Genomic DNA, 25297 nt, shown 5'->3' on the forward strand with positions numbered 1-25297 from the left:
ATCTCAGCACCAGGGGGTGACAGACCCCAAGGAGAGGTGACAGGGACAGGGACGGGGTGACAGGGACAGGGACAGGGTGACAGGGACAGGGTGACAGGGACAGGGTGACAGGGGACAGGGGGACAGGGACAGGGTGACAGGGACAGGGACAGGGACAGGGGACAGGGACAGGGAAGGGACAGCCCCACCCTCCGTCCACGATCTCGTCCACGGCCAGGAACAGCCCCTCCATGTTGTCCAGCAGCGCCCGGCGCTCCACGTTCTTCCTGGGGACACCCAGGGGACAGGCTGGGACACCCGGGGGACACCCAGGGGACAGGCTGGGACACCCAGGGGACACCCAGGGGACACCCAGGGGACAGGGTGGGACACCCAGGGGACACCCAGGGGACACCCAGGGGATACCCAGGGGACAGGGTGGGACACCCAGGGGACACCCAGGGGACAGGCTGGGACACCCAGGGGACAGGCTGGGACACCCAGGGGACAGGCTGGGACACCCAGGGGACACCCAGGGGACACCCAGGGGACAGGGTGGGACACCCAGGGGACACCCAGGGGACACCCAGGGGATACCCAGGGGACAGGGTGGGACACCCAGGGGACACCCAGGGGACACCCCCGGGCATGGGGACACCCCAAACAAGGGACCCCCCCCTCCTGGCTCCCCCTCATTGTCCCCCCAAGAGCCCTTTGGGGACACCACAACCCCCTGTGACCCCCTGGTGTGTCCCCCTGTCCCCAGTGTCCCGCCAGTGTCCCCATGTCCCCTGGTGTGTCCCCATGTCCCCCTGTCCCCAGTGTCCCCCCAGTGTCCCTAGTGTCCCCTGGTGTGTCCCCATGTCCCCAGTGTCCCCCCAGTGTCCCCTGGTGTGTCCCCCTGTCCCCAGTGTCCCCCCAGTGTCCCCATGTCCCCTGGTGTGTCCCCATGTCCCCAGTGTCCCCCCAGTGTCCCCATGTCCCCTGGTGTGTCCCCATGTCCCCAGTGTCCCCCCAGTGTCCCCATGTCCCCGTACCTCAGCATTTGGCTCAGCGAGTCGAACAGGCAGTTGAGCACGGCCGTGAGCATCAGCTGGGACAGACACGGGGACAGGGACAGACAGGGGGACAGGGACAGACAGAGGGACAGGGACAGACAGGGGGACAGGGACAGACACGGGGTCAGGGACAGACAGGGGGACAGGGACAGACAGAGGGACAGGGACAGACAGGGGCACAGGGACAGACAGAGGGACAGGGACAGACAGGGGGACAGGGACAGACACGGGGACAGGGACAGACAGAGGGACAGGGACAGACACGGGGACAGGGACAGACAGAGGGACAGGGACAGACAGGGGGACAGGGACAGACACGGGGTCAGACAGAGGGACAGGGACAGACAGGGGGACAGGGACAGACAGGGGGACAGGGACAGACACGGGGACAGGGACAGACAGGGGGACAGGGACAGACAGGGGGACGCACGGGGTCACACAGGGACAGAAGGCCAGCGGGGTCACACGGGGTCACAGCAGTGTCCCCTCTGCCACCCCAGGGTCCTCCAGCGGCCCCGGGTGTCCCCTGTGCCCCCGCGGTGCCCCTGCAATGTCCCCGTGTCCCCCCCGTCCCTGTCCCCACAGTGTCCCCATGCCATCCCTCTCTCCCCCCTCTGTCCCCCCCCCGTCCCCGTGTCCCCCCCCGTCCCTGTCCCCACAGTGTCCCCATGCCATCCCCCCCCCTGTCCCTGTCCCTGTCCCTGTCCCTGTCCCCCGTCCCACCTCGTTCTGGCTGGCGCTCCCGATCACACAGCAGTACAGGTCGATGCTGCTCTTGTACACCACGGTCAGCCCGTCCAGCAGCGCGATCTCACCTGGGGACAGGGACACTGTCACCTGTGCCACCCCTGTGCCACCCCTGTGCCACCCCTGTGTCACTGTGTGTCACTGTGTGTCACTGTCACTGTGTCACTGTGTGTCACTGTGCACCACGGTCAGCCCGTCCAGCAGCGCGATCTCACCTGTGTGACACTGCCACTGTCACCTGTGCCACCCCTGTGCCACCCGTGCCACCCCTGTGCCACTGTGTGTCACTGTCACTGGTGTCACTGTGTCACTGTCACTGTGTCACTGTGTGACACTGTCACTGTCACTGTGTCACTGTGTGTCACTGTGTGTCACTGTACACCACGGTCAGCCCATCCAGCAGCGCGATCTCGCCTGGGGACAGGGACACCTGTGTCACCTGTGTCCCCTCAGTGTCCCCATTGTCCCCAGCGTCACTCAGTGTCACTGCGGTGTGTCTCTGTGTGTCCCCGTGTCCCTGTCACACCCCCGTGTCACCCCGTGTCACTCATTGTCACCCCGTGTCACTCAGTGTCACTCACTGTCACTGCGGTGAGTCTTGCTGAAGATGTTCTGTGTGTCTGTGACCCCCCGTGTCCCTGTCACACCCCAGTGTCACTCATTGTCCCCTCAGTGTCACTCAGTGTCACTGCGGTGTGTCTCTGTGTGTCTGTGTCCCTGTCACACCCCAGTGTCACTCAGTGTCCCCTCAGTGTCACTCACTGTCACTGCGGTGAGTCTTGCTGAAGATGTTCTGTGTGTCTGTGTCCCTGTCACACCCCAGTGTCACTCGTTGTCACTCACTGTCACTGCGGTGTGTCTCTGTGTGTCTCCGTGTCCCTGTGACCCTGTCACACCCCAGTGTCACTCATTGTCCCCTCAGTGTCACTCACTGTCACTGTGGTGTGTCTTGCTGAAGATGTTCTTCTCGAAGGCGCGCTGCTCCTTCACGCTGGGGTACGTGTCATCGTAGTACTGGGGACAGGGGGACAGCGTGGGGGACATGGGGACAGTGGGGGACATGGGGACATGGGGACACGGGGACATGGGGACAGCACTGGGGACACGGGGACATGGGGACAGTGTGGGGGACATGGGGACATTGGGGACACGGGGACATCACTGGGGACATGCAGAACAGGACAGGGACATCGGCCACCCCCTGACGCCCAGGCCACCCGCCCTGTCCCCTCCCCAGGGCCACATCCCCCCTCCGGGCCATGTCCCCCCTGTCCCCACGGTGTCCCTGTGTGTCCCCAGTGTCCCCTGTGTGTCCCCAGCTGTCCCCCCTGTCCCCCCTGTCCCCGTGTGTCCCCACCTTGGCGAAGAGCCGCTCGCCGTCGTTGTCCAGGATGATGATGGCCTTGACCGTGTACAGGGACGGCTCCTGGGGCAGGGACAGGGACAGGGACAGTGCCACCCCCGGGGACAGGGACACCCCCACAGGGACAGTGCCATGGGGACAGGGACAGTGCCAGCCGTGTCCCCAGCGCCAGGGGCACCGGGCCAGGCTGTGCCGGGGTCACTGTCACCGTGTGCCCTGTCCCTCTGTCCCTGTCCCCCTGTCCCTGTCCCTGTCCCTGTCCCTGATGTCCCCCTGTCCCTGTCCCTGTCCCTGTCCCTGTCCCCCTGTCCCTGTCCCTGTCCCCCTGTCCCTGTCCCTGTCCCTCTGTCCCTGTCCCCGGTGTCCCCCTGTCCCTGTCCCTGTCCCTGTCCCCCTGTCCCTGTCCCTGTCCCTGTCCCCCCTGTCCCTGTCCCTGTCCCCCTGTCCCCGTGTCCCCGTGTCCCTGTCCCTGTCCCCCTGTCCCTGTCCCTGTCCCCCTGTCCCCCCTGTCCCTGTCCGTGTCCCGGTGCCGCTCGGGGTGCCCAGGACCAAGTTCTGTGATGCACTGACTGCCCAGAGCCACAGCCCAGTGTAGGACAGAACCCCGCCCCGGGGACCCAACGTGTCACCGGGCCACCCCGCTGCCACCAGCGCTGCCACCAGTGCCACCAAACTGCCACTGGGCCACCAAACTGCCACTGGGCCACCAACACCATCACAGTGCCACCAGCACTGCCACAGGGTCAGCAAACTGCGCCCAGGGTCCCCCAACACTGCCCCCAGTGCCACCAGTGCCACCAGCACTGCCACCCACTGTCCCCAGCACTGCCCCCAGTGCCACCAGTGCCACCAAACTGCCACCCCCTGCCACCACCACCGTCACAGTGTCCCCAGCACTGTCCCCAGTGTCCCCGAGTGCCCGGAGCCACAGCCCAGAGCAGGACAGGACCCCCGGGGACACAAAAATGGCACCTGCCCAGTGCCCCCAGTGCCCCCAGTCCATCCCAGTCCCCCCCAGTTCCCCCCAGTGTCCCCCAGTCCCCCCCAGTCCATCCCAGTCCCTCCCAGTCTCCCCCAGTGCCCCCCCAGTTCCCCCCCAGTCCCCCACAGTCCCCCCCAGTCCCTCCCAGTCCTCCCCAGTCCCCCCCAGTCCCTCCCAGTCCCCCCCAGTCCCCCCCAGTCCCCCCCCAGTCCCCCCGGGCCTCACCAGCACCAGCGCCTCCATTTTGCCTCCTCCGCTGCCGACGTGGAGCCGGAAGAGCGCCGGCCCCTGATTGGCCCGCTCGCCTGCCAATCACTGCCGTTGGCCCCACCCCGCCGGGCTGATTGGCCCAGCTCTGCCTCAATCCCACCAATCGCTGCGCGCTCCCGCGCGGTGGGCGGACCAATCTTTCCCGCGCTTCCGCAGACGGGGCGGCGATTGGAGCATCCAGCTGTCAATCACCGCGGACGGGGCGCCCGGAAGCGGAGGGGGCGGCGCAGTTGCCATAGCGACCGGGGAAGCGCTGACGTCACCCCTTTACCGGGACAGGGCTATGATTGGCTGTCTCGGTGAGCACGTGACCGGAAGCGAGCGCCCTTCCTGGCGTTGGGCACGCCGCTCTCATGGCCACGCCCTCTGTGGGCGGAGCCTCGCCTGACCTTTGGTCACTCGGGGTCATGGGGGGACAATGGGGACATCGGGGACATTGGGGACAGTTGGGGACATTGGGGGCAGGGACACGGGCGGTGTCACCTCCCAGGCTGCGGGACACTCGGGGGTGGCAGCCCCGAGTGACACCGGGGACACCCTGAGTGACACTGGGGACACCCTGAGTGACACTGGGGACAGCCTCAGTGACACTGGGGGACACCTGAGTGACACTGGGGACACCCTGAGTGACACCGGGGACAGCCTCAGTGACACCGGGGACAGCCTGAGTGACACTGGGGACACCCTGAGTGACACTGGGGACAGCCTGAGTGACACTGGGGACACCATCAGTGACACTGGGGACAGCCCTCAGTGACACTGGGGACACCTGAGTGACACTGGGGACAGCGTGAGTGACACTGGGGACAGCGTGAGTGACACTGGGGACACCATCAGTGACACTGGGGACAGCCTGAGTGACACTGGGGGACACCCTCAGTGACACTGGGGACACCCTCAGTGACACTGGGGACAGCCTGAGTGACACTGGGGACACCCTCAGTGACACTGGGGACAGCCTGAGTGACACTGGGGACAGCCTCAGTGACACTGGGGACAGCCTGAGTGACACTGGGGACACCCTCAGTGACACTGGGGACAGCCTGAGTGACACTGGGGGACACCCTCAGTGACACTGGGGACACCCTGAGTGACACTGGGGACACCATCAGTGACACTGGGGACAGCCTGAGTGACACTGGGGACACCCTCAGTGACACTGGGGACAGCCTGAGTGACACTGGGGACAGCCTGAGTGACACTGGGGACACCCTCAGTGACACTGGGGACACCCTCAGTGACACTGGGGACAGCCTGAGTGACACTGGGGACAGCCTGAGTGACACTGGGGACACCCTCAGTGACACCGGGGGACACCCTGAGTGACACTGGGGACACCTGAGTGACACTGGGGACACCCTCAGTGACACTGGGGACACCCTGAGTGACACTGGGGACAGCCTGAGTGACACTGGGGACACCCTCAGTGACACTGGGGACACCCTCAGTGACACTGGGGACACCCCGAGTGACACTGGGGACACCCTGAGTGACACTGGGGACAGCCTGAGTGACACTGGGGACACCCTCAGTGACACTGGGGACACCCCGAGTGACACTGGGGACACCCTCAGTGACACTGGGGACACCCCGAGTGACACTGGGGACACCCTCAGTGACACCGGGGACACCCTGAGTGACACTGGGGACACCCCGAGTGACACTGGGGACAGCCCTGAGTGACACTGGGGACAGCCTCAGTGACACTGGGGACACCCTCAGTGACACTGGGGACACCTGAGTGACACCGGGGACACCTGAGTGACACCGGGGACACCCTCAGTGACACTGGGGACACCCTCAGTGACACTGGGGACACCTGAGTGACACTGGGGACACCCTCAGTGACACCGGGGGACACCCTGAGTGACACTGGGGACAGCCCTGAGTGACACTGGGGACAGCCTCAGTGACACTGGGGACAGTCTGAGTGACACTGGGGACAGCTCTGAGTGACACTGGGGGACACCCTGAGTGACACTGGGGACAGCCTGAGTGACACTGGGGACAGTCTGAGTGACACTGGGGACAGCCTGAGTGACACTGGGGACAGCTCTGAGTGACACTGGGGACAGCCTGAGTGACACCGGGGACACCCTGAGTGACACTGGGGACACCCTGAGTGACACTGGGGACAGCCTGAGTGACACTGGGGACACCTGAGTGACACTGGGGGACAGCCTGAGTGACACTGGGGACAGTCTGAGTGACACTGGGGACAGTCTGAGTGACACCGGGGACAGTCTGAGTGACACTGGGGACACCCTCAGTGACACTGGGGACACCTGAGTGACACTGGGGACACCTGAGTGACACTGGGGACACCCTCAGTGACACTGGGGACAGCCTGAGTGACACTGGGGACACCTGAGTGACACTGGGGACACCCTCAGTGACACTGGGGACAGCCTGAGTGACACTGGGGACACCCTCAGTGACACTGGGGACAGCCTGAGTGACACTGGGGGACAGCCTGAGTGACACTGGGGACACCCTCAGTGACACTGGGGACAGCCTGAGTGACACTGGGGACACCCTGAGTGACACTGGGGACAGCTCTGAGTGACACTGGGGACACCTGAGTGACACCGGGGACACCTGAGTGACACTGGGGACAGCCTGAGTGACACTGGGGACACCCTGAGTGACACTGGGGACAGCTCTGAGTGACACTGGGGACAGCCTGAGTGACACTGGGGACAGTCTGAGTGACACCGGGGACACCCTGAGTGACACTGGGGACAGCTGAGTGACACTGGGGACAGCCTGAGTGACACTGGGGACACCCTGAGTGACACTGGGGACAGCTCTGAGTGACACTGGGGACAGCCTGAGTGACACTGGGGACAGCTCTGAGTGACACTGGGGACACCCTGAGTGACACTGGGGACAGCTCTGAGTGACACTGGGGACAGCCTGAGTGACACTGGGGACAGCTCTGAGTGACACTGGGGGACACCCTGAGTGACACTGGGGACAGCTCTGAGTGACACTGGGGGACACCCCGAGTGACACTGGGGACAGCTCTGAGTGACACTGGGGACACCCCGAGTGACACTGGGGACAGCCTCAGTGACACTGGGGACACCTGAGTGACACTGGGGACAGCCTGAGTGACACTGGGGACACCCTCAGTGACACTGGGGACAGCCTGAGGTGACACTGGGGACACCTGAGTGACACTGGGGACACCCTGAGTGACACTGGGGGACACCTGAGTGACACTGGGGACACCCTGAGTGACACTGGGGACACCTGAGTGACACTGGGGACAGCCTGAGTGACACTGGGGACACCCTGCCAGTGCCACCCTGCCAAGGCCACGGCTGTGACTGTCACCCTCTGCCCCGCGGTGACATTGCTGCCACCTCCTCCTGCTGTCCCCCGGGGCCAGGAGGTGCCACCTGCCCCAGCCAGGGGTGGTGACACGTCCGGTGCCACACCCCGCGGGTGCCACACCCCGCGGGTGACAGCTCCCGCTGTCCCCACAACCCCCGGGTGCCACATTCCCGCTGCCACCTCCTGTCCCCGTCCCCTCGGGGTGTCCCTGTTGTGTCCCTGTCCCCGCAGTGTCCCCTCGGTGGTGTCCCTGTCCCCTGTGGTGTCCCCTCGGTGTCCCTGTGTGTCCCCTCCTTGGTGTCCCCTCGGCGGTGTCCCCTCGGTGTCCCTGTCCCCTCCACAGAGTCCCTGTCCCCTCAGTGTCCCCGTCCCCTCCATGGTGTCCCCTCGGCGGTGTCCCCATGGTGTCCCCCTCCATGGTGTCCCTGTCCCCTTGGCGGTGTCCCCATCCCCATGGCGTCCCTGTCCCGTTGTGTCCCCTGTGGTGTCCCTGTCCCCTCAGTGTCCCCCTCCCCTCCATGGTGTCCCCTCGGCAGTGTCCCCACAGTGTCCCTGTCCCCCTCGGTGTCCCCTCGGTGTCCCCTCGGTGTCCCTGTCCCCCTCGGTGTCCCCTCGGTGTCCCCTCAGTGTCCCCTTGGTGTCCCCGCGCTGTCCCAGGGAGGGTCACAGCTACAAAAATACCCTTTTATTGAGGGCACCGGGGGTCCCGCGGGGCGCTGGGGCGGGGGGGCACAGCCGGGGCTGTCCCCGTGTCCCCAGGGTGTCCCCAGGGGTCCCCAGGTGTCCCCTCTGTCCCCTCTGCCCCGCGCTCACCTCCGCGGGCTCGTCCCGGGGCCAGCGGCTCCTACAAGAGGGAAGGTGGCAATTAGTGACAGGGGACAGCAGGGACACAGCAGGGACACTCAGGGGACACCTGGGGACACCCTGGGGACATCTGGGGACACCTGGGACAGCAGGGGACACCCAGGGACACCTGGGGACATCTGGGACAGCAGGGGACACCTGGGGACATCTGGGGACACCTGGGACAGCAGGGACACCTGGGGATACCTGGGGACACCTGGGGACACCCAGGGACACCTGGGGACATCTGGGACAGCAGGGGACACACAGGGACCCACTGGGACACCCTGGGGGGACCCAGGGACACCAGAGGACACCCTGGGGACACTCTGGGGATACCCAGGGTCACACAGGGACCCCTGGTGACACCCAGGGGACACCCTGGGACACTCAGAGACACCCTGGGGACACCCAGGAACCCGCTGAGGGACACCCGGGGGACACCAGGGGGACACTCAGGGGACACCCAGAGGACACCAGGGGACACTCAGGGGACACCTGGAGACACCCTCGGGACACCCGGGGACACCCAGAGGACACCTGGGGACACCCAGGGTGACACCAGAGGCGGGGCCACGGGGCGGAGCCAGGCTGTGACTGACAGCTGAGGCGACCAATCAGGAGGCGAGCGGCCGCCCCGCCTCTACAATTAACAAAAATAATAAAAAATAATTTAAAAAAAAAAACCCAAGAGACATTTATTGAGGGGGGTACAGGACAGGGGGGCTCCGGCCGCCCCGCGGGGCTGGACACGCCACCTCGGGCGCCCGGGGGTCCCTGGGGGGGTCCCGGGAGGGCTCCAGGGAGTCCTGGGGGTCCCGGGAGGGTCCCGGGGGTCCCAGAGGGGTCCCGGGGGGTCCCGGGGGTCCCGGGCTCTGCCTGGCCCGGCGCTGGCTCCAGGGGCCGCCCCGGCTCCCGCCCAGCTCCGGCTCCTGCGGGACAGAGCGGAACGGTCAGGGGACGGGATCGGGATCGGGGCAGGGATGGGATCGGGGCAGGGTCAGAACTGGGATCAGAACAGGGTCAGGATCGGGACTGGGATCAGGGCAGGGTCAGGACTGGGGCAGAGTTGGGATCGGGGCAGGATTGGGATCAGAACAGGGTCGTGATTGGGATCAGAACAGAGTCAGGATTGGGGCAGGGATGGGATAGAAGGATTGGGTTAGGACAGGGTCAGGATTGGGGCAGGGTCGGGATTGGGGTTGGGGCAGGGTCGGGATTGGGATCAGGATTGGGGTTAGGACAGGGTCAGAACTGGGATCAGAACAGGGTCAGGATCGGGACTGGGATCAGGGCAGGGTCAGGACTGGGGCAGGGTTGGGATTGGGGTTGGGCAGGATCAGGACAGAGTCAGGATGGGGAGTGTGGTTAGGATCAGGATTGGGGCAGGGTCGGATTGGGATCACGACAGGGTCAGGATTGGGGTCAGGACTGGGACAGGGTCAGGATTGGGACTGGGGCAGGGTCGGGGTCAGGAGTGGCTCCGGTGTTGGGGGCTCTGGCAGGGGCAGAGCCCCGATCCCAATCCCAGATCCCAGCCCCGATCCCACCCCAATCCTGCTCCATCCCTGCCCTGATCCCTTCCCTGTTCCCTGCCCCGATCCCACCCCAATCCTGCCCTGACCCTGCCCCATCCCTGCCCCAATCCCACCCCAGTCCCGCCCCAATCCCGCTGGAATTCCCAGCCCCACCCCTTCCCACCCTTTCCCCTGGTTTCCACCCTTTTCCCTACTTTTCCTTCATCTTTTCCCAACCTTTTATTTCCCTCACATTTTCCTGCTTTTCCTCCTGAACATTCCTCCCAACTTTTTATTTTCCTTCACTTTTCTCCCCCAACCATTTCACTGCTTCTTCTCTCAATTCCCTTCCCATTTTCCCCCCAATTTTCCCACCCTTTTTCCCAGTTTTTCCCCACCCTCTTTCCCAGTTTTTCCCCCACCCTTTTCCCCAGTTTTTCCCACCCTTTTTCCCTGTTTTTCCCCACCCTTTTCCCATACTTTCCCCACCCTTTTCCCCATACTTTCCCCACCCTTTTTCTCAGTTTTTCCCACCCTTTTCCCCAGTTTTTCCCCACCCCTTTTCCCACACTTTCCCCACCCATTTTCCCTGTTTTTCCCCACCCTTTTTCCCAGTTTTTCCCCACCCTTTCCCCACCCTTTTTCCCAGTTTTTCCCCACCCTTTTTCCCATTTTCCCCACCCTTTTCCCCGTTTTCCCCACCCTTTTCCCCGTTTTCCCCCATTCCCCCTCACCTGGCCGTTAAAACCTCCTCCCTCCTCCGTAGCTGCCGCCGCCGCTGGAGCTGCCGTAGCCGCCTGCGGAGCCGGGGGGGTTTAGGGACACCCAAAAACTGGGGGGGACACAGCTGGGGACCCCCCGGACCCGCCAGCGACACAGAACCCCTGCCAGCACACGCTGGGCTCTCTGCAGCACATTTTGGGGTCTCTGCAGCACATTTTGGGGTCTCCCAGGCTTATTTTAGGCTCTTCCCAGCACATTTTAAGACCTCCCCCAGGTTATTTTAAGGCCACCCCAACACATTTTAAGCTCCCCCAAGGTGATTTTGGGTTCCCCCAGGTGATTCTGGGATTCCCCCAGGTGATTTTGGGGTCCCCAGGGGGTTTTGGGGACTCACCGCCGCCGTAGGGCCCCGAGCTGCGCCCCCCGAAGCTGCCCCCAGTACATTTAGGGTATTTTGGGGTTCCCCAGGGGGTTTTTGGGGTCCCAGGTGCACTCACCGCCGCCGTAGGGCCCCGAGCTGCGCCCCCCGAAGCTGCCGCCCTTCATGGGCCCGAAGCTCGAGGCCTGGTTGTTGTAGCTGCCGAAGTCGTTGTAGCTGCCCCCACCCCCGAAATTGCTGCCTGGGGGGGGACAGCGGGGTCAGGGGGGACAGCAGGAGCACCCAGGGGTGCCCCACGATCGGGGGATTTGGGAGATCTGGGATGGGGGAACTGGGATCCCAAACGCTCTGGGATGGTTTCACTGGGAGCCCAGAGTCCAGGGGGCTTTAACTGGGATCCCAAACCCCTGTAACCTCCAGGATGGGTTCCCTGAGATCCCAAACGCCCCGAGCTCCAGGATCCTTTCTCTGAGATCCCAAAACCCCTGTGATCCTTTCCCTGAGGTCCTAAAACCCTCCGTGATGCTTTCCCTGACATCCCAAACCCCTGTGACCCTTTCCCTGAGATCCCAAACGCCCTGAGCTCCAGGATCCTTCCCCAGAGATCCCAAATGCCCCAGAAATGTTTTCCCCTGAAATCCCAATCCCCCTGATCCTTCCCCAGAGATCCCAAACCCCCGGTGACCCTTCCCCCATAAACTGGGTGTGGGGCAGTGCCAGCTCCCCTAGGGCTGCCTCCAGTGTCCCCAGCTGTGCCCCCAATGTCCCCCCAGCTCCTCAGGGTTGCCCCCATTGCCCCAGCCCGGGGTCCCACCTGTGCCCGCCTGGGGTTGCCCCCAATGTCCCTCCAGCCCCGGGGTTGTCCCCAGTGCCCCCAGCTGTGCCCCCAATGTCCCCCCAGCTCCCCCAGGGTTGTCCCCAGTGTCCCCCCAGCTGTGCCCCCAATGTCCCCCCAGCTCCCCCGTGGCTGCCCCCATTGCCCCAGCCTGGGGGTCCCACCTGTGCCCCCCAGCCCTGGGGTTGTCCCCAGTGTCCCCAGCTGTGCCCCCAATGTCCCCCCAGCTCCCCCATGGCTGCCCCCATTGCCCAGCCCAGGGTCCCACCTGTGCCCCCCAGCCCCGTGGCTGTCCCCAGTGCCCCCAGTGTCCCCCCAGCTCCCCCTGGGGTCCCAGCTGTGCCCCCCCCAGCCCCGTGGCTGTCCCCAGTGCCCCCAGCTGTGCCCCCAGCTGTCCCCCCAGCTCCCCCGTGGCTGCCCCCATTGCCCCAGCCCGGGGGTCCCAGCTGTGCCCCCCAGCCCCGTGGCTGTCCCCAGTGCCCCCAGCTCCCCTGGGGCTGCCCCAGCCCGGGGTCCCACCTGTGCCCGCCTCGGCCAGCCCGTTGCGCACGGCCAGCGCGGGGCCCCGTGCCGGCCGCCGCCCGCCGCTGCCGCCGCCGAAGCCGCCGCCGCCGTTGTTGTAGCCGTCGTAGGAGCCGCTGCCGCCGTAGCCCCGGTTGCCCCCCGGAGTAGCCGGGGGCCGCCGCCGCCGCCGTAGCCTGGGGGGCAGAGGGCGAGAAGGGGCTCAGGGGGGCGGTGGCGGGGCGGGGCACGGGCGGGCTGCGGCTGGCGCGGCCGCCCCGGCCTCACCGTCGGCGCCAAATCCCTTACATCCCTCGCGGCCGCCGCCAAACCCCCCGGAAGGAACAGACCCCGCTGGGCCCCGCCCGAGCCCGGGGGCACGCGGAGCCGAGGGGGTCCCCGTGCCCCGTGCCCGCACTCACCACGGCCGCCGAAGTTGCCGCCGCGGTTGAAGTTGTCACCGCCGCCGAAGCCGCCGCGGCCGCCGCCGCCGCCGAAGTTTCCGGAACCGCTGCGGCCTAGGAGAGGGGGGTGGGGGGGCAGAGCCTTCAGGCACGGCGTGGGTGGCGTGGGTGGCATGGGTGGTGTGGGTGGCACGGGTGGCAGGGGCACAGGTGGCACGGGTGGCGGGGCCGGGCGCTCACCTCGCTGGCCGGCCGAGGCGCTCGCCATCTCCTGCTTGGACAGCGCCTTGCGCACCTCGCAGTTGTGCCCGTTCACCGTGTGGTACTTCTGGACTGCGGGGACACGGCGGCTCAGCCGGGGTGGCACTGACCCGGCCGGGGTGGCACTGACCCCGCTGGGGTGGCACTGACCCCACACTGTCCCCAGCCACACTGTCACCCTCCCAGTGTCCCCAGGCTGTCCCCATCCAGGCTGTGCCTGCAGTGTCCCTGGTCTGTCACCCCCAGGCTGTCCCCCCCAGGTGTCCCCAGGCTATCACCCCCAGGCTGTCCCCATCTGGGCTGTCACCCCCAGGCTGTCCCCGGGCTGTCCCCAGGCTGTCCCTGCGGTGTCCCCAGGCTGTCACCCCCGGGCTGTCCCCGGGCTGTCCCCCGTGGTGTCCCCAGGCTGTCCCCAGGCTGTCCCCGCGGTGTCCCCAGGCTGTCACCCCCAGGCTGTCCCCGTGGTGCCCCCATCCAGGCTGTCACCCCCAGGCTGTCCCCAGGCTGTCCCCAGGCTGTCCCCAGGCTGTCACCCCCAGGCTGTCCCCGTGGTGCCCCCATCCAGGCTGTCACCCCCAGGTGTCCCCAGGCTGTCCCCGGGCTGTCCCCAGGCTGTCCCCGGGCTGTCCCCGGGCTGTCACCCCCAGGCTGTCACCCCCAGGCTGTCCCCAGGCTGTCACCCCCAGGCTGTCACCCCCAGGCTGTCCCCAGGCTGTCCCCGGGCTGTCCCCGGGCTGTCCCCGGGCTGTCCCCGCGGTGTCCCCCGGCTGTCCCCGGGCTGTCCCCGGGCTGTCCCCGGGCCGTCACCCCCAGGATGTCCCCGTGGTGCCCCCATCCAGGCTGTCACCCCCAGGTGTCCCCAGGCTGTCCCCGCGGTGTCCCCCGGCTGTCCCCGGGCTGTCCCCGGGCTGTCCCCGCGGCGTCCCCAGCGTCACTCACTGACGATTTTGTCCACGGAGTCGTGGTCGTCGAAGGTGACGAAGGCGAAGCCGCGCTTCTTGCCGCTGCCGCGGTCGGTCATGATCTCGATGACCTCGATCTTGCCGTACTGGCCGAAGTAGTCGCGCAGGTGATGCTCCTCCGTGTCCTCCTTGATGCCGCCCACGAAGATCTTCTTCACCGTCAGGTGCGCGCCGGGCCGCTGCGAGTCCTGGGGACGGCGGGGACAGCGTGCCAGGGGGACAGGGCCCTGGGGCCACCGCCGGGGCAGGGACAGGGGCAGGGACAGGGACACTGCCATTGTCCCCAGGGCCACCGCCAGGGGCAGGGACAGGGCCCTGGGGCCACCGCCAGGGGCAGGGACAGGGACAGGGCCACCGGGGCCACCGCCAGGGGCAGGGACAGGGCCACCGGGGCCACCGCCAGGGGCAGGGACAGGGACAGGGGCACTGCCATTGTCCCCAGGGCCACCGCCAGGAGCAGGGACAGGGGCACGGACACTGCCCCTGGCACTGTCCCCAGGGCCACCACACATAGCAGCATGCACAGGCACCACCACATCTGTCCCCAATGTCCCCTCACCTCTCTGGACACGGCCCGTTTGGGCTCCACCACCCTGCCATGTCCCCTCAGTGTCCCCAGTGTCCCCAGTGTCCCCTCACCTCTCTGGACACGGCCCGTTTGGGCTCCACCACCCTGCCATGTCCCCTCAGTGTCCCCAGTGTCCCTCACCTCTCTGGACACGGCCCGTTTGGGCTCCACCACCCTGCCATCCACCTTGTGTGGCCGCGCGTTCATGGCAGCGTCGACCTCCTCGACCGAGGAGTAGGTGACGAACCCAAAGCCCCCGCGAGCGCTTCGTGTTGGGGTCCCGCATCACCTGGGGACAGGGACACCTCAGGGACAGGACAGGGACACAGGGGACATGGGGACAGACACAGGGACATGGGGACAGACACAGGGATGTGACGAACCCAAAGCCCCGCGAGCGCTTTGCATTGGGGTCCCGCATCACCCGGGGACAGGGCAGGGACACAGGTGAGGGGTCACACACAGGTCACACAGGGTGACAGGTGACACACACAGGTGACACGGGGTGACACAGGTGACAGCTCACACACACACACCTGCGGGGCGCAGTTTGGAGGTGTTGGGGGTAGCCTGGGTTTAGGGATCCCGGGCCGGGTTTAGGGGATCCCAAGGAGAGATCTCGTGATCCCAGGGAAGCTTTTGGGATCCCAGGGCAATTTTTGGGGTGCCAGGGTTGGTTACAGGGATCCCAGGCCCATTTTCAGAGTCCCCAGCTCTGCTTCAGGGTCCCCAGGCCCATTTTTAAGGTTCCCAGCCCCATTTTGGGGGTGCCCAGGTCCCGTTTCGGGATCCCCAGGCCCATTTTGCGTTCCCCAGCCCCATTTCGGGTTCCCCAGCCCCATTTCGGGATCCCCAGCCCTGTTTCCAGGGCTCCCATGCCCATTTTGGGTTCCCCAGCCCCATTTCGGGTTCCCCAGCCCCGTTTCAGGGCTCCCATGCCCGTTTTTGGGTTCCCCAGCCCCGTTTCGGGTTCCCCAGCCCCATTTCAGGGTTCCCCAGCCCCATTTCAGGGTTCCCCAGCCCCGTTTTTGGGTTCCCCAGCCCCGTTTCGGGGTCCCCAGCCCCGTTTCAGGGCTCCCATGCCCATTTTGGGTTCCCCAGCCCCATTTCAGGGTCCCCAGCCCCATTTCCAGGGCTCCCATGCCCATTTTTGGGTTCCCCAGCCCCATTTCCAGGGCTCCCATGCCCATTTTTGGGTTCCCCAGCCCCATTTCCAGGGCTCCCGTGCCCCATTTCGGGTTCCCCAGCCCCATTTCAGGGTTCCCCAGCCCCGTTTTGGGTTCCCGTGCCCCATTTCGGGCTCCCCAGCCCCATTTCCAGGGCTCCCGTGCCCCATTTCGGGTTCCCCAGCCCCATTTCGGGTTCCCCAGCCCCATTTCAGGGTCCCCAGCCCCGTTTTCGGGTTCCCCAGCCCCATTTCAGGGTCCCCAGCCCCATTTCCAGGGCTCCCGTGCCCATTTTTGGGTTCCCCAGCCCCATTTCGGGGTGCCCCGCTCACCACGCAGTCGGTGAGCGTGCCCCACTGCTCGAAGTGGCTGCGCAGGCTCTCGTCCGTGGTCTCGAAGCTCAGGCCCCCGATGAAAAGCTTCCGGAGCTGCTCCGGCTCCTTCGGGGACTGCGGGGCAGGGGCGGCTCAGGGGGGCCCCAGAACCCCCCAGAACCCCCCAGAACCCCATCAAAACCCCCCAGAACCACCCCAAAACCCCATCAAAACCCCCAAAACCCCCCAAAACCCCAACAAAACCCCCCAGAACCACCCCAAAACCCCATCAAAACCCCATCAAAACCCCCCAAAACCCCATCAAAACCCCCCAAAACAACCCCAAAACCCCCCAAAACCACCCCAAAACCCCATGAAAACCCCCCAAAACAACCCCAAAACACCATCAAAACCCCCCAAAACCCCAAACACAGTGCATGAGAGGCTGGGGAACCCCAAAACTCCCCAACCCCCCCCCAAAACCACCCCAAAACCCCGCACACAGCGCGTGGGGGGCTGGGGAACCCCAGAACCCCCTCAAAGGGTCAGGGAGGGGGTCAGGAGAGCCCCAGACCCCTGAGACAGGGTCAGAGGGACCCCAAAACCCCCTCACACAGCTCATGGGGGGCTGGGACCCCCAGAACACCCCTAGAACCCCCCCAAACCCCCCTCACACAGCTCGTGGGGGTCAGGGGAACCCCAAAACCCCCTGAGATGGGGTCACAGGAATGGGGAACCCCCAAAATCCCCTCACCCAGCTCTTAGGGGGGCTGAGGAACCCCAAAACCCCCCAGAATCCTTTCACCCAGCTCATGGGGGGGCTGACACCCCCACATCCCCGTTAAGACCCAAACAAACCCTCCTGGGACCCCCCCATCCCCCAGTTTTGGGGACACCTGACCCTTGAGCACCCACCAGACCCCCAGCCCCTCCCCAGGCGCCCCCAACCCAAATTTCTCCCCCTCCCAAACCCCCAAGTCCCTCCCCCAGCCCCTATTTTTGGGGCCTCCCAGTCCCCCCAACCCCTCCACCCCCTAATTTCGAGCCCCCCCAACCCCACATTTGAACTCCCTCGCCCCCCCCAAAGCCCCCAGCCCTTATTTAACCCCTCCCAAGCCCCCACACCCCACATTTCAACCCCCCAACCCAAACTTCTCCCCCTCCCAAACCCCCAAACCTCCCCCCCAGCCCCCACTTTTGGGGTCTCCAGTCCCCTCAGCGCCCCCAGCCCCTATTTTGAGCCCCCCCACGCCCTAGCTTTGCCCCCCCCGCCCTAAATTTGACCTCCCCCACCCCCCCAGAACCCCCAGCTTTAACTTTAACCCCCCCCCCAAGCCCCCAACCCCGAATCTCCACCCCCCCACCCCTCGTCTCCCAGAGCCCTGTGTCCCCCTCCCCATGTGTGTGTCCCCCCCCACCCCGGGTGACACAAAGGACGCGCACGTGGCCGCGGGGCTGGGGGAGTGCGGCGGGTGAGGGGGGGGCGCGCATGCGCCTGAGAGGGGGAGGGGAGGCCCTGTGGGACCCCCCCCTCAAAAGGAGTCTGGGGAGGGGGGGGCTCTGTGTGACCCCCCCCAAAATGGAGCCTGGGGGGGGGGGATGGGGATGGGAGGGGGTTCTGTGGGAAACCCCCCCCCCAAAATGGAGCTTGAGGGGGGGGATGGGGATGGGAGGGATGGGGGAGGGGTTTCTGTGTGACCCCCCCCAAACAGAGCCTGAGGGGGGGAGGGGATGCGATGGGAGGGGGAGGGGAGCCCTGTGTGTGACCCCCCCCCCCCCAATGGCGCCTGCGCGGGTGAGGGGAGCGGGGGGGGGCGCCGCGCGCAGGCGCACTGAGGTCGCGCGGCCCGCCAGGCGGCGGCGGGGGCGGCGCGCTGAGGGCGGGGGGGGGGGGGCGGCGGACGGAACCGATAAAAAATAACACCGGACAACAACGCGCGCGGATGGGCGAGCGGGAACGCGGGGCGAGCGCTGACCTCGGCCTTGGCCATGGCGGCGGCGCGGGGCGGGGCGGGCCGGGCGGTGGCGGCAGCGCGCGATGCTCCCTCTGCGAGGGCCGACACGGAAAGGGGCCGAGCGACGCGAGCGCCGCCGCCTCACCCCGCCGCCCCCGCCGCCCTCACGGCCCCCGCGCCGCCTCCCATTGGCTGACGCCCGCCGGCGCCGCCGCCCCATTGGGTGGCTCGCCGCGCCCCGCCCTCGCTGCCGGCGCGGATTGGGTGCGCCACGAAACGTCCCGCCCCCGCGCCGCGGGGATTGGAGGGAATTGCCGTCGCCACGCCCCGCGCGGCTTTTCCCGCTCCGGCCCGGAGACTCCTCGGCGCGCCGCGGATTGGTTGGAGCGGAGGAGGGCCCGCCCCCAAGGAGGCGCTGATTGGCTGGGCGCGCGGGGGGACGGCCCCTATTGGCGGGCGCGGCCGTCGCTCAGCGCGGGCGGCCAGCGGGCCCAGCGCAGCTCGGCGAGCGCGGCGCGGCGGGCGCGGAGCGGGGCGGCGGCGGCGACTCCCGGCGGCGGCGAGCAGGAGCCGCCCGCCCGCCGGCCCCCAGGTGCGCCCGGAGCAGCGCATGCGCCAATCGCGGCGGGCTTTGGGGGGCGAGGGGGGGGGTGGAAAGGCGGGCGGACGCATGCGCGGAGCGCGGCCGGCGGCGCTTGCGCGCTGCGGGCGGTTTTGGCGGGCGGAGCGCGGAGCGGCGGCAGCGCGGAGCGGCGGCCAAACCGCGGCGGACGGGCCCGCGCCGGAGCCGCTCCCCGCGCAGGTAGCGCCGGCGGCGGGCGGCGGATGAATGGGCGGCAGCGTGGGGGCGGGCCCACCGCTGTGACGGGCAGGCGCGGCGGCCAATGGATGCGGGCGGGAGGCGGGGCCACGCGCGGAGTGACGGGTTCGGTATTTAACAGCATTGAGCGGGGGGCGGGGCGGCGCGCGGATTGATAGGCTCGCTAACCAATAGCGGCGCAACGAAGGCGGGGCGGTGCTTCGATTGACAGTTCTACTGTCCAATAGTAGCGCGGCGGGGCTGTGGCGAGCGGCGGCACGCTCAGCCAATCATCTCGCGGGCGCGCGGCGGCCCTGGCCAATGGCGTGTCGCGGCGCGCTTCTAGCCCCGCCCCCAGGCCCGCGCGCCGGGCCCCACAGCGGCGCTTTGAACCCAAATCTGCGGCTTTTTCCCCCAAAACCGCCCGTTCTGCCCTCAAACCGCCGCGCTCCGCCTCGAACCCGCGCCTCCCCGCCTCAAGCCGGCCGCTTTCCCCTCAGAACTGCGGGCTCAGCCGCGGAACGGCGCTTTCGGCCCCGGCGCGGCGCGTTCCCTTTGTTCCCTCAGGACTCCCGGCGCGGGGTCGGGAGCGGCGCCCCGCGGGCTTTCCCTGCCCAAAATCGCCCTTTCCCACCCAAACCGGGCCCTGCTCCCTCAGGAGCCCGCCGGGAATGCGGCAGGAAATTCCAGCCCGGAGCGAGGAATTCCCCGGTCCCTCACGGCGCCCGGGGCTGCTTGGAAAGAAAGGAACCCGCCTTGAGGGATCCTGCCTTGAGGGGGGAAAAATACCCTGCTTTGGGGTCTTCCTAAAACGCCTTTTTTTAAATCGGCCTCGTTTGTAAGGGGTTTAGCCCGAATTGCATTTCCCTGCTCCCGAATCCCGCCTCGGTTTTAGGGGGTTTATTCCAAATTCCGTTTTGCGCTGCCTAAATTCTGAGGGGTTTTTTTAGAGGTTTTTAGCCCAAATCGCGTTTCTTTGTGCATAAATCGCTGCTGGTTTTTAGGAATCGGCCCCTGCTGTGCTCCCCCTTGGGGATCCAAAAATTACCCCAAATCCCTTTTGGGGGTCCCAAAATGACCCCAGATCCTTTTTGGGGATCCCAAAATGACCCCAAATCCTTCCTGGGGGTCCCAAAATGACCCCAAATCCCTTTTGGGGGTCCCAAAATGACCCCAGATCCCTTTTGGGGATCCCAAAATGACCCCAAATCCCTTTTGGGGGTCCCAAAATGACCCCAGATCCTTTTTGGGGATCCCAAAATGACCCCAAATCCCTCCTGGGGATCCCAAAATGACCCCAAATCCCTTTTGGGGATCCCAAAATGACCCCAAATCCCTCCTTGGGGGTCCCAAAATGACCCCAAATCCCTCCTTGGGGGTCCCAAAATGACCCCAGATCCCTCTTGGGGATCCCAAAATTACCCTAAATCCCTTTTGGGGATCCCAAAATTACCCCAAATCCCTTTTGGGGATCTCCAAGTGTCCCCACATCCCTCTTGGGGGTCCCCGGGTGTCCCCAATGTCCCCTTTAAGGGGCTCCAGGAGCCTCAAATCTCCCTTTAGGGGTCCTGAGATGACCCCAAATCCTCCCCCGAGCTGTCCCCTGTCCCCTCTGGGTGACAACGCCGTGTCCCCAGAGCGGTGGCTGGGCTGTGGGCAGGAGGAGCGGTGCCATGTCCCACGGTGACATTGCTGACCCTGTCCCTGTCCCTGTCCCTGTCCCCAGAGCGGTGGCTGCGCTATGGGCAGGAGGAGCCGGCGGGCAGCCGACAGCTCGTCCTCGGGGGAGGAGGAGGAGTATGTGGTGGAGAAGGTTCTGGATCGGCGCGTGGTGAGGGGCCAGGCCGAGTACCTGCTCAAGTGGAAGGGCTTCTCCGAGTGAGTGACCGCGGGGACACGCGGGGACACGGGGGGACACGGGGGACAGCTCCCGGGAGCGGGGACAGCGCCCTGGGCCTGTCCCCGGGTGTCCCTGACCCTGTCCCTGGGTGTCCATGTCCCCTGTCCCCTGACCGTGTCCCTGTTCCCTGATTGTGTCCTGGGTGTCCCCTGTCCCCTGACCCTGTCCCCTGACCCTGTCCCCTGACCATGTCCTGGGTGTCCCTGACCCTGTTCCTGGGTGTCCCTGTCTCCTGACCGTGTCCCCTGTCCACTGACCATGTCCCTGGGTGTCCCTGTCCACTGTCCCTGTCCCCTGACCATGTCCCCTGACCCTGTCCCCTGACCGTGTCCTGGGTGTCCCTGGGTGTCCCGTGTCCCCTGACCGTGTCCCTGGGTGTCCCTGTCCCCTGACTGTGTCCCTGTCCCCTGACTGTGTCCCTGGGTGTCCCTGTCCCTGGGTGTCCCTGTCCCCCAATGCTGTCCCCTGTCCCCTGACCGTGTCCCCCGATGCTGTCCCGTGACCGTGTCCCTGGGTATCCCTGTCCCCTGACCGTGTCCCCTGTCCCCTGGACCATGTCCCCTGTCCCCTGACCGTGTCCCTGGGTGTCCCTGTCCCTGGGTGTCCCTGTCCCCCAGTGCTGTCCCCTGTCCCCCTGACGGTTGTCCCTGTCCCCCGGTGCTGTCCCCAGGGAGCACAACACGTGGGAGCCCGAGAAGAACCTGGACTGCCCCGAGCTGATCTCGCAGTTCCTGCGCAAGGACCGCAGGATGAGGGACATGAGGGACATGAGGGACAGCGAGGGGACACGGCCCCCGCGAGCGCCCCGAGGGCGCCAAGCGCAAGGGACTGCCCGGGGAGGACGGCAGGGCCAAGAAGAAGAGGGAGGTGAGAGGGGACACGGGGACATTGGGGACACGGGGAGGTGAGAGGGGACACGGGGACATTGGGGAGGTGAGAGGGGACACGGGGGACATTGGGGACACGGGGAGGTTGAGAGGGGACACGGGGACATCGGGGACATCAGGAGGGGATGGGGACACTGGGGGACAGGGTCACAGGGAGGGGACAGGGACATGGGGAGGGGACAGGGACACCACGAGGGGACAGGGACATGGGGGGGAGTGAGAGGGGACACCGGGAGCAGGGACAGGGACACAGGGAGGGGACAAGGACAGCAGGAGGTGAGAGGGGACACTGGGGACAGGGACACCAGGAGGGGGACACCTGGGGACAGCAGGAGGGGACGGGGACATGGGGATGGGGGTGGCAATTCAGGGATGGGGACAGGGCTGGGGACAGTGGCACCCAGCATCCTCTCCATGGGGACCCCAGGACTGGCACCAGGGCAGGGACAGCGGCCACCCCCAGTGCCACCAGGCTGGGACCCTGCCCTGATCTCTCCTCCCCCAAAATCTTATTTTTTCCCATAACAATCCCATTTTCCCCAAACTCCCCCATTTTCCCCCAAAACCCCATTTCCCCAGAGCAATGACATCGCCCGCGGCTTCGAGCGGGGGCTGGAGCCCGAGAAGATCATCGGGGCCACCGACTCCTGCGGGGACCTCATGTTCCTCATGAAGTGGTGAGGCCACCTCGCTGGCCCCAGGGCCGCACACGGGGCCTGAACACCCCCAGATTGTGGCTGTGTCCCCGGCTCCTCTCTGTGTCCCCAGTTTGTGCCTGTGTCCCCAGTTTGTCTCTGTGTCCCCAGTTTGTGCCTGTGTCCCCAGTTTGTCCTTGTCCCCCAGTTCGTGTCCGTGTCCCTCTTGACCCCCCCAGTTTGTGTTTGTGCCTTCCTGTGCCCCCCAGTTTGTCCTTGTCCCCAGTTTGTCCCCGTGTCCCCAGTTTATGATTCCAGACTGTGTCCCCAGTTTGTGACCCCAGTCTGTCCCCGTGTCCCCAGCCCGTCCCTGTGTCCCTATGTCCCCGTGTCCCCAGCCTGTCCCTGTGTCCCCAGTCCGTCTCCAGTCTGTCCCGAGCCCGTCCCCAGCCCATCTCCGTGTCCCCCGTGTCCCCAGTGTGTCCCCAGGCCGTCCCTGTGTCCCCCTGACCCCACGTGTCCCCCCCCAGGAAGGACACGGACGAGGCTGACCTGGTGCTGGCCAAGGAGGCCAACCTCAAGTGTCCCCAGATTGTCATCGCGTTCTACGAGGGAGCGGCTGACGTGGCACGCGTACCCCGAGGACAGCGAGCCCAAGGAGCGCGACCCGGCCCGCAGCTGAGCCCTGCCGGGCCACCGTGTCCCCAGGGCCACCCTGTCCCCCGGGCCACCATGTCCCTGGGTCACTGTGTCCCCGGGTCACCGTGTCCCTGGGTCACCGTGTCCCTGGGTCACCATGTCCCTGGGTTACCGTGTCCCTGCCGTGTCCCTGGGGTCACCCTGTCCCCCAGGTCACCGTGTCCCTGGGTTACCGTTGTCCCTGGGTCACCATGTCCCCAGGGTCACCATGTCCCTGTCCCTGCCATGTCCCCAGGGTCACCGTGTCCCCCCTGGGTCATCGTGTCTCTGGGGTCACCGTGTCCCCCAGGGTCGCCCTGTCCCCCGGGTCACTGTGTCCCTGTCCCTGCTGTGTCCCTGGGTCATCATGTCCCCAGGTCACCGTGTCCCTGGGGTCCACCGTGTCCCTGTCCCTGCCGGGTCACCGTGTCCCTGCCGTGTCCTGGGTCACCGTGTCACCATGTCCCCGGGTCACCGTGTCCCCAGGTCACTATGTCCTCTGGGTCACTGTGTCCCCAGGGTCAGCGGGTCACCGTGTCCCTGCCGTGTCCCGGGTCACCGTGTCCCTGTCCCTGCCGTGTCCCGGGTCACCATCCCGTGGCCCCGCCCCTCGGGGCTGGTCCCCCAGCCTGTCCCCACCCCCGGGGCGGCTTTGGGGGAGTGGCCCCGGTTTTGGTGTTTTTTAAAGTCGGTGTTTTTAGCCGGGGCCCCCCCGGGGTGTCCCCGTGTCCCCCTCGGTCCCCGCCCCGTGTTGTCCCCAAGCCCCGGATTTGCTTCCAATAAACTGTCACTTTTCAGAGCTGCCGCCTGCGGGGGCGGGACCGCGCGTCACCGGCGGGGCCGGGGTCACCAACACGGCCGGGGGTCCCCCGGTGTCCCCAGCATGGCCGGGGTCCCCCCCGGTGTCCCCAGCATGGCCGGGGTCCCCCCGGTGTCCCCAGCATGGCCGGGGTCCCCCCGGTGTCCCCAGCATGGCCGGGGGGTCCCCCCGGTGTCCCCAGCATGGGCCGGGGGTCCCCTCAGTGTCCCCCCGGTCCCCCCGCCGGTGCCTCCTGGTGGTGCCAGCGCGGGGACAGAGGGGACCCGGGGACATCGGGGGGGTTCGGGGATATCGGGGGGGTTCGGGGACACCGGGGGGGGTTCGGGGACATCGGGGGACCTTGGGGACGCTCCCTGCGGGGGCCGCTAGGGGGCGCCCTCGCGCCGCCGCAGCTCCGCGGGCCCCGCCCCCCGCCGCGGGAGGGGGGCGTGGCCTGCTCAGGCCCCGCCCCCTGCTGTGAGTGCTGCCCCCACGCGCGTTCGGGACCCCGGGGGGGGGTCTGGGGGGATTTTGGGGCTCTGGGGGATTTGGGGGGGGGGTCTGGCGGGATGTTTGGGGCTCTGGTGGATTTGGGGGGGGTCCCGGTGGGGGTTTTGGGGATGTTTTTCCCGCCGCAAAGCACGATGGGAAGCTCCGCGCGCAGACAAAGGGCCGGGCCACGCCCCCCCGCCTCCGCGCGCGGGGCACGCCGGGAGGGGGCGGGGGCAGGGGGGCGGGGCCCGGCGGACGCGGCGCGTGCTCGAGGTGGGCTCGCGGCGGCGGCCGTGACGTCAGCGGGGGGGGCGTGTGACGTCACGGGGGGAGCGGGGCTGTGCGGGACCCCCGGGGGGGGCGGGGGGGGGGGGAAGGGGACCCGGGGGGGGGCGGGGCAGGGTCAGGCACGGTGTCCCCGCCCCCTGCCCCGCCCCCCGGGGGCTGTCCCCTGTCCCCTGTGTCCCCCCCGGGCTCTGCTGTCACCTCCGGGGTCCCCTGCCCCCCCGGTGACCCTCTGTCCCCTCCCCGGGGCTCCTCTGTCCCCTGTGTCACCCTCGGGTCCCCTCTGTCCCCCCCCGTGTCCCCGCGGCCACCGCGTGCGTCCCCGCAGGCGATGCGGCATGGAGCGGGAGGAGGAGGAGGAGGAGGAGGAAGGAGCGAGGGCTGAGGCCGAGGGTGAGGATGAGGAAGGAGCCGGGGCTGCGGCTGAGCGTGCTGAGGATGAGGATGGAGCCGGGGATGAAGATGATGGTGATGGAGCCGGGGCTGGGGCCGAGGAAGGAGCCGGGGCTGCGGCCGCTGGGGATGCTGATGGAGCCAGGGCCGAGGATGAAGATGCTGAGGATGAAGATGCTGATGCTGAGGATGAAGATGATGAAGATGCTGAGGATGATGATGACGATGAAGGCGCGGCGCTGGCGGCGCGGTTCCTGGCGCTG

General features: G+C 66.9%; 3 protein-coding genes across 3 annotated transcripts; 1 reads left to right on the plus strand and 2 right to left on the minus strand.

Moving 5' to 3' along the window:
- Positions 1-180: 180 nt before the first annotated feature.
- On the minus strand, positions 181-4446 carry COPZ1 (COPI coat complex subunit zeta 1; the record flags this gene model as incomplete). The annotated part of the gene is made up of 6 exons (XM_064406558.1): positions 4355-4446; positions 3142-3210; positions 2717-2798; positions 1761-1852; positions 1017-1072; positions 181-266 (listed from the first exon to the last, which is right to left on the minus strand). Coding segments are annotated over exons 1-6 (403 nt in total), but the record flags the coding sequence as incomplete, so codon positions are not given.
- A 4937-nt stretch (positions 4447-9383) lies between these two features.
- Positions 9384-18350, minus strand: HNRNPA1 (heterogeneous nuclear ribonucleoprotein A1). The gene is given in 13 exon segments (XM_064406560.1): positions 9384-9513; positions 10833-10895; positions 11319-11441; positions 12555-12711; positions 12714-12733; positions 12825-12890; positions 12953-13054; positions 13181-13273; positions 14141-14351; positions 14873-14986; positions 14988-15020; positions 16230-16346; positions 18188-18350. Coding segments are annotated over 12 exon segments (1107 nt in total). The 5' UTR covers positions 18203-18350; the 3' UTR covers positions 9384-9513; positions 10833-10839.
- A 460-nt stretch (positions 18351-18810) lies between these two features.
- LOC135292345 (chromobox protein homolog 5-like) lies at positions 18811-23864 on the plus strand. The gene is given in 7 exon segments (XM_064406559.1): positions 18811-18968; positions 20692-20843; positions 21536-21656; positions 21658-21732; positions 22332-22429; positions 22918-22999; positions 23001-23864. Coding segments are annotated over 7 exon segments (729 nt in total). The 5' UTR covers positions 18811-18836; the 3' UTR covers positions 23070-23864.
- Positions 23865-25297: the final 1433 nt, after the last annotated feature.

Source organism: Passer domesticus, unplaced genomic scaffold (genome assembly GCF_036417665.1).
Source record: "Passer domesticus isolate bPasDom1 unplaced genomic scaffold, bPasDom1.hap1 HAP1_SCAFFOLD_303, whole genome shotgun sequence".
Taxonomy (NCBI): Eukaryota; Metazoa; Chordata; class Aves; order Passeriformes; family Passeridae; genus Passer; species Passer domesticus.